The 19,343-nt window shown below is 30.1% G+C and overlaps 1 protein-coding gene across 1 annotated transcript; it reads right to left on the reverse strand.

Annotated features, from left to right (window-relative positions):
• Nucleotides 1–436: 436 nt before the first annotated feature.
• LOC120149004 (probable LRR receptor-like serine/threonine-protein kinase At1g67720) lies at nucleotides 437–5,139 on the reverse strand. Its single transcript, XM_039161939.1, is given in 17 exon segments — nucleotides 437–957; nucleotides 1,047–1,179; nucleotides 1,268–1,454; nucleotides 1,539–1,604; nucleotides 1,709–1,835; nucleotides 2,045–2,295; nucleotides 2,383–2,466; nucleotides 2,469–2,554; nucleotides 2,655–2,723; nucleotides 2,861–2,932; nucleotides 3,049–3,117; nucleotides 3,188–3,259; nucleotides 3,390–3,437; nucleotides 3,439–3,517; nucleotides 3,627–4,138; nucleotides 4,240–4,777; nucleotides 4,896–5,139. Coding segments are annotated over 17 exon segments (2,787 nt in total). The 5' UTR covers nucleotides 4,966–5,139; the 3' UTR covers nucleotides 437–633.
• Between the last annotated feature and the right edge of the window lie 14,204 nt (nucleotides 5,140–19,343).

Raw genomic sequence — 19,343 nt, forward strand, 5'->3', positions numbered from 1 at the left:
AGGTTTCCCTTGATTACGTAAAGATCAGAGAACCAAGTTTGTCGTAAAGAGATGTCGTTTAGAATGCATATATTTACATACACACTGTAAGCATATTGGAGAAGTGATTAATGGTTATATCCTTGAGCCACCGCATTGTTGATCCCGAACGGGTTTACCGACGGATCCCGATCCACGTTCAATGGGATGACCTTCATTGGACGGAAGCGATGCATAAGGAAATAACCCAACTGTTCCTCCATGGAGACTTCTGCAAACCATCTTTTTATGATATAATTAGTAGGCAAAGAAACGTACGTACATAGATAATCGTCCACTCTTTAATAGATTTTCACTAGTGTTAATGTATACAACTTTGTCAATTATAAATTAAGATGTAACATTTCTTTCAATACAAGAAAGATAGTAACTTAAGAATCAAGAAAGGATCATAAGTTTTAAGATCGAACTCCACACGTAAAATTCATGAACCAACTAGACTAAATCCGGGTTCTATTCCCATCTAACTTTGCATGTATCTAAAACCAGTAAGCCTGTGTTACAGTTGTTTTCATTCCGAATATACATACTTCGATTTGAATGACTGATATTATCATCATACACCATAATATATCAGCTGGCTGAGCTTCAAAATCATCTTGCAGACGGGGCAAGGCTGCCATTTGAGAAATCGGGGCTCTCAATTTCAAGAAAGCTTGCAAGTAAAGTTTTCCTGGAAGATTGTCCCTTGGAACTACCACAAGCTAACTTTGCATTGCCTTCTTCCCCTTTCTCTATCTTCATTGCATCTTGTATGGCCAAAATGATCTCCTGCATCTTGGGGCGGGAGTATCCGCGTTGTTCGACACATTGGATAGCCACTTCAGCAATCCTCCAGATCGACTCAATCTTCACATTTCCTACCAGAAATGGATCTACAATGCTTATTACGTCGCCTTTGCATATTAAGGATCTTGCCTGCAAAAAAAATGTTGAGCAGATCAGGTTGTTGTGCTCCGATTCGGCACTGTTGCTAAGAAACGGATGAAAGTTCAAGAGAAATGTACCCAGTGAACAATGTTAAGTTCAGGACCAAAATTTTCTACGGATACTGGTTTCTTTCCGGAGATAAGCTCCAGAAGAACAACCCCGAAACTATAAACATCACTCTTTTCAGTCAGTTGTTGACTTGCATAGTACCTGTTACAACATATAGATGATTGGCTAAGCACATGAAGAATTCTTTGTTTAATAAACTATTCATGGATTGTAATCCTATATAGCTTACTCGGGATCGAGGTAACCAACTGTTCCTCGTGCCACACTCGATACATGGGTTAAATCTTCCTCAGCTTGTCTCGAAAGTCCGAAGTCGGACACTTTTGCTCTCATGTTAATGTCTAGAAGAATGTTGCTTGTTTTTACATCTCGGTGAATTATACTCGGATTGCAGCCAGTGTGCAAGTATTCAAGGCCTGCAGAAATCCAAATTTACGTTTATTCTTTCAAAAAAAAACTAAATATCGATGCATCAATTATTGTGAGCTTCAATACTAAACCTTTAGCTGCATCTTCTGCAATCCGTAATCGAGTAAGCCAATCCAACGGCTTCTGGTTGACTGAACCTGCCATAATGTCCTTAGGTTGTTATTCTTTTAACCACAGTCAACTTCTGCAAAAGAGAAAGATGGACAATAAACAGAATTGATTTTTTGGTACAGAAGCAAACCATGTATATGATCCCTCAAAGTTCCATTGTGCATATATTCGTAAACTAGTATCCGTTGATGAGCTTCTTCGCAGTATCCAATTAGAGGAACCAAGTTTCTATGATGAATCCTTGATAAGAGGGCAACCTGAAAGCATGCATCAGTCATCGATACACAACCATGTAGTGAGGTAAATTCAAGGTTATTCACATAGTACCGGTATTGGTGGTATCGGCCTATGTACCGGTTTCGAGAACAAGAATAAACTAATTATGGATCCTTCCAAGTGGATTGCACTCAGTAACATTGTCAAGAAAGTTACAAGAGCCTAGTTAAATGGGATTATGGGACACTACCTCAGTCACAAATTGCTTATTCAAATGGCTAGATGAATCACTCATCGTCTTGACAGCAACCTCCTTTCCATCTCTCATTTTGCCATAGTAAACAGATCCAAAACTTCCTTGACCAATCTTTTTGGTAAAATTGTTAGTTGCTTCTTCTATATCAGAGAGTGAGATACAGTACGCCAAGCCTTCGTCCAGTAAATGCCCGCCCCGTGCTATTGAGCAGGCTGTTGATTGTTTGGGGTCAGATTGTAGGTTACCTGATAGAAAAACAAGAATCATCATAGAACTACTAAGGACTGCACATTGCATAAATGATAAACAATTAGTAATTTAAGCGCTCAAACCGTTTTCATCGCATTTTCGGGGAGACGTCTTCCTTCGGATATTGCGCAACAATATCAAACTTGCCAAGAAAAGAATTAACAAGCTGCAAGCACTCCAATTGAGGCCCCAACTATCAACTTGAAATGCAGTTTCCTCTGCGCCTCGTTACGTAGTCCAGGATTACCTTCATAGCTACAACAGAAATACATACATACATACATACAAGCTGTTTATAAAATTTATGTATAGGAACACATAGAGCTTAAGATGTAATGCACTACAACGTACTCACTTGAAATTTATTTTCTTGCTTAGCAGTGCTGTAGGAATTTCCCCATAAAACGAGTTGTTCTCTATGTACCTGAAACATATAGATATATCATGGGCAAAAGAAAAGCCTAAATTATCTGCTTCTTATAGCATTTTGTTAAAAACAAACCATCTATTTCTGTTTAATGATATGGAAAGAAGAGATAAGAAATCAAGATTTCTACTTACAATGCTTGCAAGTTAGGCAAACGACCGAGGTATGAAGGTAGTGAACCGTTAAGTTTATTGTTCTCCAGATGTCTGCAAGCACCGGTAAAGGATGTGAGTTAGGACAAGCTCTCAAGAGAATGAGTCCCAAAGTGAAATGTAATATCCTGAATTCCTATGGAAATTTAATACAAATATGTATAGCTTACACAATTTTCAGACTGATAAGGCTACTCATATCAGGGAGTGGCCCTGTTAAGGAGTTGGAGTCCAACCACCTACAGAAGATGGGAGGTTCAGTGGACGGTGATACGAAAAATTAGCGAAGATTATGTTTTCGATACTTACAACTCGATCAATCCCTCCATGTGATTAATCTCAGATGGAATTTGGCCCTTCAGATTCTGTCCTGACAGTGCACTGTTCATTAGGTTAAAAAAACCATCAAATTCTATGAACAATAGAGTAACCATTCTAAAAAGAACTTAACAAGGTTGTTTTAATATAATTATGAAATGAACAAGAAATTTACCAAGTTCAAATGCATTACATTTTTGTTATTCTTGGTGGTGGTGGGCTGCAATTTACCCATGTCCAGGGTAGGAACACAAGGATCACCTCCTTCGTTCGCCCAAACGCTTTCGGGAGCCATATTCCGAATGGCGTCGAGAGCGTTCACTGATAAATCGAGAAACGAATGAGTTTTCATTTCACTGAGCCAATCAAATTCCTTGAACATACACACTGATGTGCAATATGATGAAATTATATAAAATGGCCATCTTACCATCTCGCCTGTCGGTTTTTGCAGCAATCTGCTGGTATTTGCTTATCTCAATTGCATTAAGGAGTGGCCCTCTAGTAGAATCATTCACCTTGGAAAAGGTGAATGACAGAACAAAATCGAGACTGACGTTCATGTAACTCGGTTCATAAAGAGTGTAGCTCCCATTGGCATTCTCAGCTATGTTTACCACAGCATTGCTATAATCAGGGATGTAAGGCTCTCGCAGTCTGAATTTCCTGGTTTCATTCGGAGCCAAATCTTCGATTTCAGCGAAGTATGCATAGGCTCGAGCGTTGGCGGGGAAGCCTTCGAGGTTTAATCTGTAGCTAAGCTCTCCTTCGGTGCCAACAACTGCCGTTTGCATCACTTTAACAGGCGGATATTCTCTGGTTCTTATATCAACGTTCTTTGACGTATTGATTCGTTCAGACCCAGGTGCAGCTCCTACAAGAAAATTCTGCCTCCTATTGAGATCTGACTCCCAAAATCTGTCATACGGATCATCTGGGTACCTATAAATCCGATTCGGTTTAACACAAATATCCATCAAGTAGCTTGCAACTGAAGCAAAACATCAAACGGTTATCAAATACCATATCAGATCATACTTTACCTCACTATATCCTTAGTTAAAGAACCAAAGTTCACTCTAGATGCAACATTCAAGAAGAAATCGTCCTCAAAATCCGTAGCATACATGGAAAGATTCAAGGGGCGAAGCTCAAGAGTAGAAATGAAAGGAAAACCAGTAGTAGCACAGCATATGCAGACATAAATAGAATCTGAGGGAGCCCTTATGATCATCTCATTCACATATGTTCTTGAGCCATCTTGAATCGTCACGGTCGCCCACTCAGTTGCATCCAAGTAGAGCTCGAATTTCGGGTATGCATCACCATTTCCGGGGCTTCCATACTGAAATGTTGCACGAACAAGGTACCTTCTTCTCTCCTTGGTGCTCAAATTGTAACAGTACTTATTGTTGTCCGAAGGGAAGTCCCTCCGAGTTTGATGCTGCATCGAGTTCCCATTCGGATTCTCGACCGTCACTCGTGTCCCGTGTTTCATCATATCCATGTCCGAAGTCCATGAAAGCTCAGTACTCGGGTCAGTGTAATTACTTGTGCTTCCACAATCTATACTGATAAACTCTGCAGGTCACAATTTTCATGCTTAATATGCATAAATTCATATAACTATACAATCATATACATGACGAACAATCATGGAACCCCATGAATTTAGAGATTTAGCAACAAAAAAACATACCTGAAACTTGGGATACAACAGAGAATATAAAGTAGAAATACAGTAGAAATAACTGTGTAAATAAAGCCATTGAAGATCAACAAGGCAAAACTGATTCTTTTGATGTTTTATTTTTTACTTATAATTTTTTCTGTAAATGATAAAGAAAATTCTGGGTTTTTAGTTCAGCATCTAGCCCATCTTTACTCCACTAACCTTTCACTGATTGATGAGTTTATCATTTTATGCAATGTACGTTCATCTCTCTCTCTCTCTCTCTCTTTCTTTATTCTTTTTATTTTCCATTTCTTTTAAATTTTGGAATCTCCTTTTCCGAAGAGTTAAAGATTTTCAGCTTACTTTTCAGAAAAATTTTATATTCCGAATAAAAGTGCGACGTTAACAAAAACTAGAAATAAAGGATTAAATAAACAAACATTAATTATAAATATTGTAAGTATACAAAAATATATCTTAATAATTGAATTTAATTTTTTTAATAGAAACCACTAATTTTAGTAGAAAGAGAGAATATTTAAAATTACAACAAAAAAATAACAATCGTAAATTAAATATGTAATAATATTTTTCTATAACCATTAATACAAAAAAGTCATTTTGGATTATACAAATATCATATAAGAAAAATGTTAAAAATCTAAATAAAAATTTAAACAAAAGATAGATACGAAAAAGTTTAATTGTATCGATAAACGAACTATAAAATACTATCAAATTACTGAAAGACTATAGACAAATAATAAATCAAAACCGAATGATGTGAAAAAATCATCCACAAACACAAACTATATATCCAAATATAATATGAATGTTAAAATAAAGAACATAAATATGATGACAAATAATCATTACTTTTATTCATTTGATGTATTAAATTTAATAATAAAAGAATACTAAAAGGGAATTAGAATCTGTGAAGGAATTAAAATCTGTCAGGAATTGGAATCCAATTTCATATTCTGTTTGGTTGGCAGGAAATGGAATTGGAATCCAATTCCATATTCTGTTTGGTTCGTAGACATGTCAGATGAATTTGTTTCAGTAATGTAAGATGACAGAATTGTCTTTCTTGTTTTTTTGCTTTATTTTAGTTTGTTTTGCAACTTACATGTAGTAATATATCATAAAAATTAAAAAAATATTAAATTTTCATTTTATTGATTGATATTCATTTCAATAATTATAAAAATCATGCTAATAAACATCATAAGTTAAAATCATCGCAATCAAATATGTTAATAAGTTACCAAATATAGAACAATATTTCGATACATTCCAATCGGAATATGTTAATTAGTTACCAAAAAATGTACCAAAAACTATTTTATTTAATATATGAATTAGAAACCCACCCGACATGAAATAAAAAAATTATTTTTATTCAATAAAAACATTGACTTAATTGAAAAATTTATATAAAGGGGTATTATTGTAATTATTCCTAAATATATAAGGTAAAATTATATATTTTTCGGTCGGGTCCGGTTTTTTTCACCCTAAACCCAAACCCGACCCGACCCGAATATCACACTTAAAAAAACCGACCCGACCCGAATATATGAATTAGAAATCCGACCCGAAATAATAAAAAAATATTTTTCAATAAAACAGTGACTTAATTGAAAAAAATTATATATAGAGGGGTATTATTGTAATTATTCCTAATATATATAAGGTAAAATTGTATATATTTTCGGGTCGGGTATTTTTCACCCTAAACCCGAACTCGACCCGACCCGAATATCACACTTAAAAAAATAGACCCGACCCGACCCGAATATATGAATTAGAACCCGACCTGAAATAATAATAAAATATTTTTATTCAATATATGAATAATTACCAAAAGATTGATGAGGGTAGTATGGTCAAATTTCAATTCCCTCTAACAAGGAAGTTGAATTTCATCCACCCTCGTTTAATGAAAAGTTGAAGCCATGAGATATTCCAATTCCCTTAGAAAACTTGAACTAAATATAAGAAAGTGGTGGAATTAGATTCCAATTCTCATCAAGTCTAAGAGATTCATGCCAACCAAACACCAACTGAGTCTTCTTAAATAAATGTTCTTTCCAATTCCAGATTTTATATCAAATAATTCGCGTTCGATCATTCGTTATTATTATAACTTTATAAGCTTGATTGACGTTCTACTAATTATGTTTTAATATTTTTTTTTACCAATTAAACAAATTAAGGTTAAACCTTGTTGTTTTCTCCCTTTTTTTTCCTCTCTTTCACTCTTCTTTTCTCTTTCAAATTTATGTAAATTTTATAGATCATATTAATTTTCTTCTTTGATTTTATTTAACCGATGGCGAGATCGATTTGATATTGGTTGGCAACCACAAGTTGTTTTTTTAAGTTTTTAATAAGAATTATTATGTCTTTGTGACATGTTTATTTCTGTCTTTATGACACATTTTTCTCTGTCTTTAGGTAAATTTTAGTTGTTTGGTTGTTTATTTTTTTCAGGATTAGATTTGGCATCGCCACGACTGATCAAGATGACGTTTATTTGTTATCATGCTAATCTTTTTTCTTTGGATCCTCGATTGATTTGAATATACGTTTAGCGTTAGTGGATAGTTTTTTCACGTCGTTTGATTCTGATTTACGATTTATCGATAATCTTTTAATAGCTTTATCCCTTTTGTAGTTCGTTTGCATATGCATTTAGATTTATTTGAATCTTTATTTTGTTCGAGCATTGGTTAGGTTTTTTAACCATTTCTTTGGTCTTTGTGTGATTTAGGTGACTAGTTTTTGTATCAATGATTATAGAAAATGTCATTATTATAATTTAGTTTACATTTACGGTTACGCTTATAAATCTCCATATATTTTTTTCTTAATAAGACTAGTAGCTTTCTATACAAAAATTATGTTTTAATATCGTATTTTTTATATTAATTTCATTTATTTATACATATAGTAGCGGTTTCGTATATATTTTGACGTGATATCTGGTAATTATAAAAGAAAAATCATGTTGTATTTATTTTACTATTTATCGTGTGACTGAGCTGGACAGGGATTGGAGAAAGAAGGTTGGCCATGCAAAAAACATGTACGTCTTATGAGAAAGCAATATAATGCGACACACTATTAAAATACATTGAGATACGATAAGCCAATCTATCAAAATTTACGTGTATTAATTACAAAATTATTAATTTATCATAATTTAAATAACATATTTTAAACTAATAATTAGTAAATTTTATTAAATTAAAAAGGTTTAAAAATTAAAAAATATATATAAAAATAAGAGTAAACTAATCGCGTAAGTTAAATATTTTTTTAAATTATTAAAGTATACAAACTAGATAATTAAGAATAAAAAATATCAACAAAATAAAATATTAAAAACAGAGTCGACTATTAGGGAGCCTGACTTTTCATCTTTGTAATTAAGGCCTCCATTTTTTTCATCTTCGAAATTATGTCTCTAACTTTTTAAATTTAATTTTTTTACCTTTATAATTAAGGTACTAATTTTATACAATCTCACTTTTATATTTAATTGAAGTCTCTAATTTTTTCAATCCTTTTTTACCTTTATAATTAAGGCTACAATTTTTTTAATCTCACTTGTTAACTTTATAATTAAGGCCCTTAAGTCTTTTAATCTCACTTTCTACCTTTTCTACATTTAATTGAGGCCCTAATTTTTTTAATCCTACTTTTTAACTTTATAATTGAGGCTCTTAAGTTTTTTCAATATCGCTTTCTACCTTTTACCTTTCAATGAGGCCTCTAAGTTTTTTTAATCTCAATTTTTACCTTTATAATTGAAGCCCCTAACTTTTTAATCCCCTTTTTAACTTTATAATTGAGGCCCTTAAGTTTTTTTAATCTCACTTTTTACCTTTATAATTGAGGCCCCTAAGTTTTTTCAATCTCAATTTCTACATTTATAATTGAGGTCCCTAAGTTTTTTCAATCTCGATTATACCTTTATAATTGAGACATCTATTTTTTTTCAATCTCAATTTCCAACTTTATAATTAAGGCCTCTAAGTTTTCAATTTTATAAAATTCTCAATTTCTCATCCGTTTCTCCATCTATCTCGTTATTTCATTTAATTTTGAATTAAATCTAATCATATTTGTCTCTTTTTTTACAAATCACATTTTTCAATTTACCAAATATTCTTCAACTCTTAGTCTTCTCCATTCTCAATATGATGATAACATAATATGTTATTCTTTATTTTTAATTTATTATTCAAAATCAAGCTCCATATCATAATTCATACCCACATTTGATTTTTTTTATTATCTTATTTAAGGTTTTTTCTTAACAAAATAATGAAACTAATGTTTGAAAACGTTTAATAATTTTCTACGATATTAAATTAATTGTTTAAAGTAATAGAATATACTAATATTCGAGACGCCTCTGATTAAAAATACAATTAAACAACTAGAAAAAAATGATAGATACAAAACAATTAACTTTATTTTTCGTGATGAAAGATATATACTATCAACACTAACATAAAAAGTACATAACAATGATGACTCGTTGACAAACTAAAATTATCACAACTCAACCATGACCTATCTTCAGTCATTTATGGTCTATCTTCAGTGATTATGAACATATATTAATGTTTGATCTAAAATTTTTAAAAAATAAATTTATAAGATAATTAAATAAATGTCATATAAAAAGATGACATCAAATTCAATCCCCAGAAAAAACAGAAAATATATACTAAAAAATAAAACAACGTATTATAAAAGACAGTAAAAATATTTGTTATTTTTATTGAAAAGGAAAAACAATAATTGAAATAATAATAATAATAAACTAATTCAAATTATAAAGGAGAGAGAAATAAAAATAAGAATCAATTTAAAACTATGTCATCAGAAGTGATGAAAAGTACAGAAATTTAAAGAAAAAATAAGTTTTTAAATAAATATATTTTTTTATAGATATAATTATAGTTGTAAAAAAATAACACAGTATTATTTAATTAAACCATATGCTTTAAATTATGCTTTAGCTTTTGCTTTATGGTAAACCAAAGCATGTCGCTTTGACCCAACTTGTCTGCCAACTTTTAGAATCTTTGAAAAAAAAATAAGGGTTCGTTTGTTTCACTAAAATATTTTTTAGAAAATATTACGTTAAATAATTACATCTTCTAGAAAATATTTTTTGAAAAATATTTTATAGTGTTTGAAATATGTTGTGTAATCATTTTCACTAGTTGATAAATTTTTAGAAATTATTTATTTCAATATAAAATATAATAAATATTATTATTTATTATAAAAACTTATATTATTATTTAAAAATATCATAATAATTTATTTAATACTATTATTCCAATTTTATTATTAAAATTATTTCTATAATTTATAAATAAAATATTAACTCTAGTATATTCTATTAAAATAAAAAATGATAAATTATATTGAATATCTATAAAAATATTATATTATATTTTAAAATTATTAATAAATATATTTTAAAGACTTTTTATAATATTATTAAACTATTATATTAAATAAATACATAATAAAAGTATCACTATTAATATTCAATAATATTATTTTTATTAATAATTTTATATATTATAATAAAATATAATAGTATCATATATTATTATAATATAATTGAGTATATTATTGTAATAATAATATTTATATTATTAATTAAAAATATTAATAATATATTTTAAATATTTTAATAATTAATATTTTTCCAGAAAATACAAAAGAAATTATGTTGATCAGGATAATATTTTACATTGATCAATCTGTTTTCCTCCAACCAACACTGAAAAATGGGGAAAACATTTTTAAAAAATATTTACTACATTGATCAATCTGTTTTCCTCCAACCAAACACTGAAAATGGGGAAAACATTTTTTAAAAAATATTTACGTGAAACAATAGACTCTAATTTACATGCAAACACTATTAATAGTGTACGTGTTTTTCATCTAAATTAACACGGGATTGAAAGAGAGGAAATAGGCATAGAAGGGACCAGTAGATTTGTGATTTGTTATGAGACAATCTGATTTAATATAATTTTAATTTAAATATATTATATTTAAATTATGTAAATTTATAATATTATTAGTTATAATTGAAAAGTTATGTTGCGAGAGTTTATAATTTATAACAGAAAATGTTATACAAAATATAATATTTTTAGTTGTAACATATCTAATTTAAAAAATATATTATAAGTAAAAAGTTACTTTTTTTCATAAGATTTTTTTGTTACAACCAGTTTTTACCATAGTTATCAAAATCGGACCGGACCGGTCGGTTCGACCAGTTGAATCGGAAATCAGTTGTTTGCCCGGTCTAGTCAGTTTCTAAAACCAGTTTTTCAATGAACCGGCTGGGAACCGGTAGAACCGGTGTGAACTGGCTGGGAACCGGCAAAATCGTGTGAACTGCCGGTTCTGTTTTTTTTTAAATTAAACCAAACGATGTCGTTTATTATGATTTTTTAGGGGTGTTTAAAATTCGGTTTTAAGTTTAACCGAATTAACCGACCGAACTAAATTAGTTCGGTCGGAGAACGGTTAAATTTTTTTTTGGAATTCGGTTAACAAAATTAACCGAATTAAACGAATTAACCCTTAAATATTTTTAAATATTTTTTACCCTCATAATATGTTGCCCCCACTTCCTTTATGTGTTCATCGGTTATCAATTTTTTTCTGCTTTGATTTGTGTAAGGTATGGACACGAGATGGGCAGGTGGAGCATGGGAAAAAGTTTATAGTGGAGCACGGGGCTACGCTTTTGAGGGGTTGGGAAGCATGATGTTAGTCTTTTGTTTCTTCACCGTTTGCTCAGCAACTCTATCTGTTACATTTTGTAAAATTCTATAGGCTTTTAAGTTATATAATTATATTTATTATTTAATATGTTTTACCTTAAATATTATTTTATAGTTGATTTTAATCATTTTGTTTCACTTGAATTTATGGTATTTAATTTATATATGTTATGACTTGTGATATTTTTATACCTTTTAATATGGTAAACTGAAAAAAAAAAGTGTTATATATATATATTAATATTGCTTTGAATATTGTGTAAAATTTAAAAAATATATTATTTTATATAAACCGGTTCAACTCAGTTGAACCAATGAATCAGTATCTTTACCGGTTTAAGGTCCGGTCCGGGTTTAAAAATATTAGTTTTTACCGTTTTAACCTTATATTAACGAATTGTATTTTAGAATTTTTAAAGGGGTCGAACCCCACCAATTCGAGAAATAAAAACTCAAGATAAAAGTTAGAACATTGAATTACAATAATTTGATTTTAAAAATTAATATATAAATTAATCAAAATTGGATTAATTGATTTTTTATTTAATTGTTAAATAAATCATTTTAAAATAATTAAACCGAATAAAATTCACTAATTCAATTAGCTGAAATTTATGATATACCGTGCTATTGAGTTTTGAAACTTTTATTCTAAAAGGTTTTGAGGTTTCGAAACTTTATTTACAAACCCCACTTTATAAATATGATAAATTACATATGTGAGCACCTGGTTATAAGAGATCTTAATTCGACCATCGTTCTTTCAATGTTGAGAATAGGGATGGCAAACGGGTACAATTTCGTGGATTTCGCACCGCATCCGCTTCAATTGGAGCGGGGATGAGTATAATTTTAGCAGGTAGTGGACGGGTGTGGATTTATAAAGTGGTACCCGTCGTGGGTGGTGGGCGGGTAATGGGTTTTGAGACATTACTGCCGCATCCGCGCCCCGCATCGCCCGCCCCACATCCGCCCCCGCCCAGCTAAAATCTATTAAATTTTGGACCATTATGAATTTAGGTGTAATTTTAGAGACTAATTTATAAATTTTAATATTGTATAATATATAACATATAATTTAACCAAATATTAAGAATATTTAGTCTTTAATCTGGTCTTTAATTAGGGAAATATTCGGCTCTTTGATTAAACCCATAATCCCACTAACCACGTTACTTTCCATGTTCTTTAGCCCATGCTGCCCATCTAAACACAAATTAGCCTTACTATATGCATTAACATCAAAGCAGCAGTTTTTCATGTTATTTAGCCCCTCAAAACCCATATTAGACGCACTATGAGCATTACATCGAAAGCAACTCAACAATCCAGCTCTGCGACTACATGCTCCCTACAATCTGTCTCCATATAGAGCCACCTGACAAATTGAAGCATGCGTTGCTACCCCATCACGAACTGTCTGGGAAAACTCCAACATCCCATTAGTTTTCTGTCAGGCGGGTCTAGATGGGTATGTCGCTAGTGGGTAGTGGGTGTGGGGATATTGAAAATGTACCCGCGTGGGCAGGTGTGGATTTGAAAATTTGTACCCATCATGGATGGTGGACGGGTGGTGAATTGAAAAATATTAGGTAGGTATGGGGATGGGGGAGGGAGTATCAGCACTCGACCCGTCCGTTTGCCATCCCTGAGAACCATATTAATTATTTTAAATGATAACAATCAAATCACTTACCATTAGTATTTGTTGGAAGAGTTGACGTGAAAGTTACTAAAATTAATATAATTACACATTTAACCTTCATTATTTATATAATTTCACTTAATTATAATTATAATTTAATTTAATAAATTATTTTTCATTTAATTGATCTTTGAACTACAAAGTTTTATTAGTTGAATTTTTAAACGATGATATTTGTTGTTGATTATCACTGTGTTGACCACCTACCATTTGTTTAATCGATAAAATTTGTTACTTTAAAAGCTTAATAGATAAAAAAAAATGAATTATTTTGAATATTCTAATTGGATCCTATAACGTTGATTATTTTTGAAGAATTCAGCGGAGAACTTTGTATAATAACTGCTGTTTAAGTTACAGGGAGGTTCGAAGAGTTCAAAACGGGGTTAGAGATGATGCACTACGCAATCTCGGAGGGCCTCATTATAAAGCAATTAATTAGATAAAGAGAATCCCCTAAAAAGGGCAAAATTGTTCACGCGGGATTAGGACGCTTTTTTTCCTCTTCAGCCTACATTTTTTTATGGATTTAGATTGTAAGCTAGATTTTAGTGGATGAGTCTGTCAATAATTTTTTTTTTCTTTTACAATGATTCAAACTCAAAATTTGTTAAGCTGAATCAAAATATTTATCAATTGAACTATTCTTTTCATTTGATGAATTCTTTATTTACTATATATATATAATTAATTAAAAATATATTTATAAAGTTATTATAAGATTGATCCTTTCAAATCAATTTTATCATTCATAATATTAAAATTTAAACATAATATCCAACACATAAATAATTATTTTATTTCATATATTTTATTTTTGATTAAAATAATTTCTATAGATGTAAATCATTAGTTGATTGGCAGTCAACATATATTACTAACATAACATTTTCATATGCATTTATTGATGACAAATTATATGTCATGTCAGAGAAAGTGATGGTGTGTTACATCAGCAATCGTTGACAATTAATCTATTAACAATTCTCATTTAAAATGAACTATTTTGTCAAAAATTAAAACATTGAGGCTAAAATGTTTTCAAACAAAAATAGGATAAAATGATCATTTCTACAAATGTTAAATATTAATTTTGTCATTATTATATATTAAATTATATTTTTATAGTAATTTAAATTATTCTGGTCTATAAATAAATAATTTCTTATTATTTTTAATTATTTCTTACTTGAACGTAATTTTTAGAGTAAAGTACGCAAATGATCCCCGTTATAGGATATTGCTTTATTAAGTCATTCGATTATTAAAAGTTACAAAAATAATTCTCTGACTATAGAGTGTTGCTTTTTTGAGTCCCTCGACTATTAAAAGTTACAAAATGGTCAACTCACTATTCATTATATTCCAAACTCGTCCTTTTCTGTTAAAAAAATGATAGTATTTTAAGTCGAACGTTAATCTGTTAACTGTGATATGATAAAATCTAATCCTAGAATCTCAAATGACTATCATATCCCATATATCATGTTAACTTTCAGCTTAGACAACCACCAATTTTCAACAGAAAAAACGAGTTTGAAACATAATTAATTGGGTGATCATTTTGTAACTTTTAATAGACGAAGGACTTAGTAAAGCAACATTCTAGTCAAAAGATCATTTTAAACTTTTTATGATCCAGGGTTTAATGAAGTAATACTGTAACATCCTCAATACCGGGTTAGTGACTAAATTGTAAAATTCAGAATTTGGTGACTAAAGCATAATAATTAAATAGTATTAATTTGGTAGGGTTAAATTGCAAGGAAGATGGAATTGAAGGATAGAATAGTCATTTGCATATAAATATAAAGAAGAGATATATATTAGCTACACGTGGAAGAGAAGCAAACACAAGGTTCCAGAGTTCTCTTCTTCTCTTCTTTCCCCACGTGAAGGGGTCAAAACAAAGGTGAGATTTCTCATGGCTAATTGGTTGCTGAATTTAAGTTTGTTTTGATCATTAGATGATACTTAAGCTTAAGGAAAGCTTAATTTTCTTAAAACAAATAAAGAGTAGGAAGAATTAAAGGTTAGGAGTTCTTGAATGAAATTTGAAATAAAGTTCATAATTAGAATTGGAAGTTGAATTTGACTTATCACCAACTTGATTAAGGAACATGAAATGTTAGAATTAGCTTTAGAACATGTTGGAATTTGAGTGAGATTCTTGAATTTTATGTGGAGGATTGAATTTTTAAGTTTAAGAGATATTGAATGAGTATAAATTAGTTAAGTAGGTGTATGCAAGTTAGGGATATTAAAGGAGTGAAAGATAAGAGTTGAGATGAAAAGATAGTGAATTTCGTGCTTAAAATGGAATTCTGGGTTATGTGCATCGATGCATCTTCAATGGTATCGATGCACTCTCAATAAATGAACATCGAATGCAATTAGTGCATCGATGCATGAGGAGTGCATCGATGCACCCCCTTAAGATTAAAACATCGAAGGTGATTTGTGTATCGATGCACAAGTAGTGCATCGATACACTGTAGAGTGCATCGATGCATACCTTCATTAAAAGATGAAAGTAACTTTCTTTTTAGCCTAAGGAATAATAGTTTAGAATATATCAATTAGTATACTGATATGTACCAATGTATTACTATGTAGATATAGAACGTAATCTTGTTCCAGAACAATCGAATGATTAGAATCGAGTCAAAGCAAGGCTAAGGTGAGTGCATATCTTATATAAAATTGTATTGAGATAAGACTTACGAAGAGTCTCTTATAGTTAAACTTATGATTTCACATTCATGTAATGCATATTTATATGTATTAATACTATAGTTCTTTCATGCATAATTCATTCATGCTTTAATAACTTATTTGAATGAATGCAATTATATGAGAATCCATTCAGGTATGAGAAATAAAAAAATAATGTGTACTCATATGAAGTGAATTATGTGTTTATGTGAAAAGTGATAGAAGAGATATGAAATGAGAATTATTATAATTAAGCCCATGTTACTTAATGTGAGAGCTGTAGGTATAATTGGTATGCCAAGAGTCGATGGATTATCAGTGGTCCTTCGGGACATAGTGGTCATTCGGGACAAATATTCAGTGCCCCTAGTGGGATTTTATTCGAGCTGTGGTGACAGCATTCTGCACAACCTCAGTGTACTCGCGTACCTTCTGTTCTCAATAACGTACATGGGCGATCCAAAGATAAATTAAAGTGAAACTAGCATAAGAATACAAGTTTTATATATGTGCATGTTATCATCATATATGTTATAGTGTAATAGGTACATGTAGGGGTGTTCAAATAATGAACTAATTCGGTTAACCGACCGAACAGAATTAGTTCGGTTAATTCGGTTCGGTTATCGAATTAGTTCGGTCGGTTAACGGTTAAGAAAATTTTTAGAATTCGATTAACGGTTAATTATATAAAATACAATTATAACATATGAGCTCAGCCCAAATCATTTAAAACACAATTAATAATTTAAGATCCAATAACTTTTAAACCTAAATCAATATTAATTAAAATTATATAAAATTTTTTATTTTATAATTATATTATTTAAATTAATTGTAAACTGTTTTTTAATTAAAAACTATTAAATATATTATATAAACATATAGGCTAAGCCCAAACCATTTAAAACCCAATTAATAATTTAAGATCCAATAACTTTTAAACCTAAATCAATATTAATTAATTAAAAAATTTATCTAAATTTTTTATTTTATAATTATATATTATTTAAATTAATTATAAACTTTTTTTTTAATTAAAAAATATTTAATTTTTATATAAATTATAAAAATTTTAAAAAAATTCGGTTAATTCGAAAATTAACCGAATTAACTGAAATTTATTTGGTTCGGTTAATATGTTCGAAAAAAAGTTCGGTTCGGTTAACGGTTAAAGAAAAAAAGGTTTGGTTAATTCGGTTCGATTTTAACCGAATGAACAGCCCTATGTACATGCAAGTTGAAATGTCATAATCAATGGTAAGAATGCATGATCATGAATTCATGTTTATATGTATATACATATATTTATGTTATACCTCACTAATCTGTGACTTAGCGTGTAAGTGATTTACACGTAGGTATCAAGAATCGGGAAACAGAAATAGGAGTGGCAAGAACATCAGGTTCGATTTTAACCGAATGAACAGCCCTATGTACATGCAAGTTGAAATGTCATAATCAATGGTAAGAATGCATGATCATGAATTCATTGTTATATATGTATATACATATATTTATGTTATACCTCACTAAGTCTGTGACTTAGCGTGTAAGTGATTTACACGTAGGTATCAAGAATCGGGAAGAACAGAAATAGGAGTGGCAAGAACATCAGCACTGCTAGAAGATCAGATCAGAAGTAACTCATAGAGTATGTATGTTGATTTTGTATAGTATGTTGGCATGTAAGGAAAAATGTTAGTTATGAATGCTCTGGTCGATTTTGTTTATTTTGGTCAACTTATGTAAATAAACTACTTTATTTTAATGAAAGTTTTGAATTTCATTAAATTCTGTTAAGAGTCAAAGTTTAAAAAATTAATGTGATACCTCAAACTTGTATTCGGGTCGGGTACGGATTGAGGGTGTTACAAATACTCTATAATCGATAGACCATTTATGTACTTTACTCACTTTTTTTATTATATTAAAGCTCAAAGTTTAAATAAGTAAATTTATATAAATATTGAACTATACATCATATTTACATCGACTTTCACTTTCGTTGTAGGTTAAACATTTATTATTATTATAGCACAAACCTATTTATCTCAGTAGTTAATTGTTATTGATTTTAGAGGTAATGTGTTCAAGCATAAATGATTATAGTTGGGTGATTGAACTTTCATTATCAAATGGTTGAGAGTATATTTAAAACAGATATTTAACTTAATAAAAAAAATTCATCACTATAATTATATTAATACATTTTTAATAGATACATTGTGTTGGAGTATTGATTTAGATTTTATGTTACAGTTACAATCAGCCAATTCGTTCTACTACAGTCACTGAATATCTTCGGGCCTCGGGTTCAATGGAGAACAAGAGTCCACGACTTAATTATTTGTTTGATACACAAGGGCTCCAACCTTGATTATATAGTCATATATGTTTGGCCTTTTTTTCTACATTACTTAGAGTTCAAAAAATGTATACTTTTAAAAAAGAGGTGTCATTTTGAAAACGAGAGTCAATTTCCTCCAACTTTGTTTTTTGGAAAAGTTTTTCTTCTTTGATTTTGTTTAATCAATGGTGATATTGGTTGCTGACAGTTAGTTGTGTTTTCTCTTTATTTTTTTATTTTTTAATTATAATAATTATGTCTTTGTGATACGTTTATCTATGTCTTCGTGACACGTTCTTCTATGCCTTTTGGTATTTTCGATTGTTTGAATGTTGTTTCCGTTTATCTTTTATCTCAAACTTGAATTTGATATCGTCACAACTGATCAAGATGATCCTTATTTGCTCTCATGTTGATCTTCCCTACTTTGGACCTTTGAATTGATTTGGATATATGTTTTGCGTTCGTGGATAATTTTCTCACGTCGATCTACTCTGATTTACGATTTATCGGTGGTCTTTCAGTAGCTTCATCCCCTTTTGTGATTCGTTTGTCGATGCAGTCAGATTTGTTCGTACTTATTTTGTACGAGCTTTTTGGTTAATTTTTTAGCGTTTCCCTCTTTCGTTCTTGTGTAATATAGGTGGCTAGTTTTATGTCAATGGTTATCGAAAATGTCCTAATTACATTTTACTTTACGTTTACGATTATACTTATAAATTTTCATTGTAATTATGGATTTTCTATTTTCAATAAAACTAGCGCCTTCCATAATATATATATATATATATATATATATATATATATATATATATATATATATATATATATATATATATATATATATATAAAAGAAA

This window comes from Hibiscus syriacus, unplaced genomic scaffold, assembly GCF_006381635.1.
Source record: "Hibiscus syriacus cultivar Baekdansim isolate YM2019G1 unplaced genomic scaffold, ASM638163v2 tig00110988_pilon, whole genome shotgun sequence".
NCBI classification, from domain to species: Eukaryota; Viridiplantae; Streptophyta; class Magnoliopsida; order Malvales; family Malvaceae; genus Hibiscus; species Hibiscus syriacus.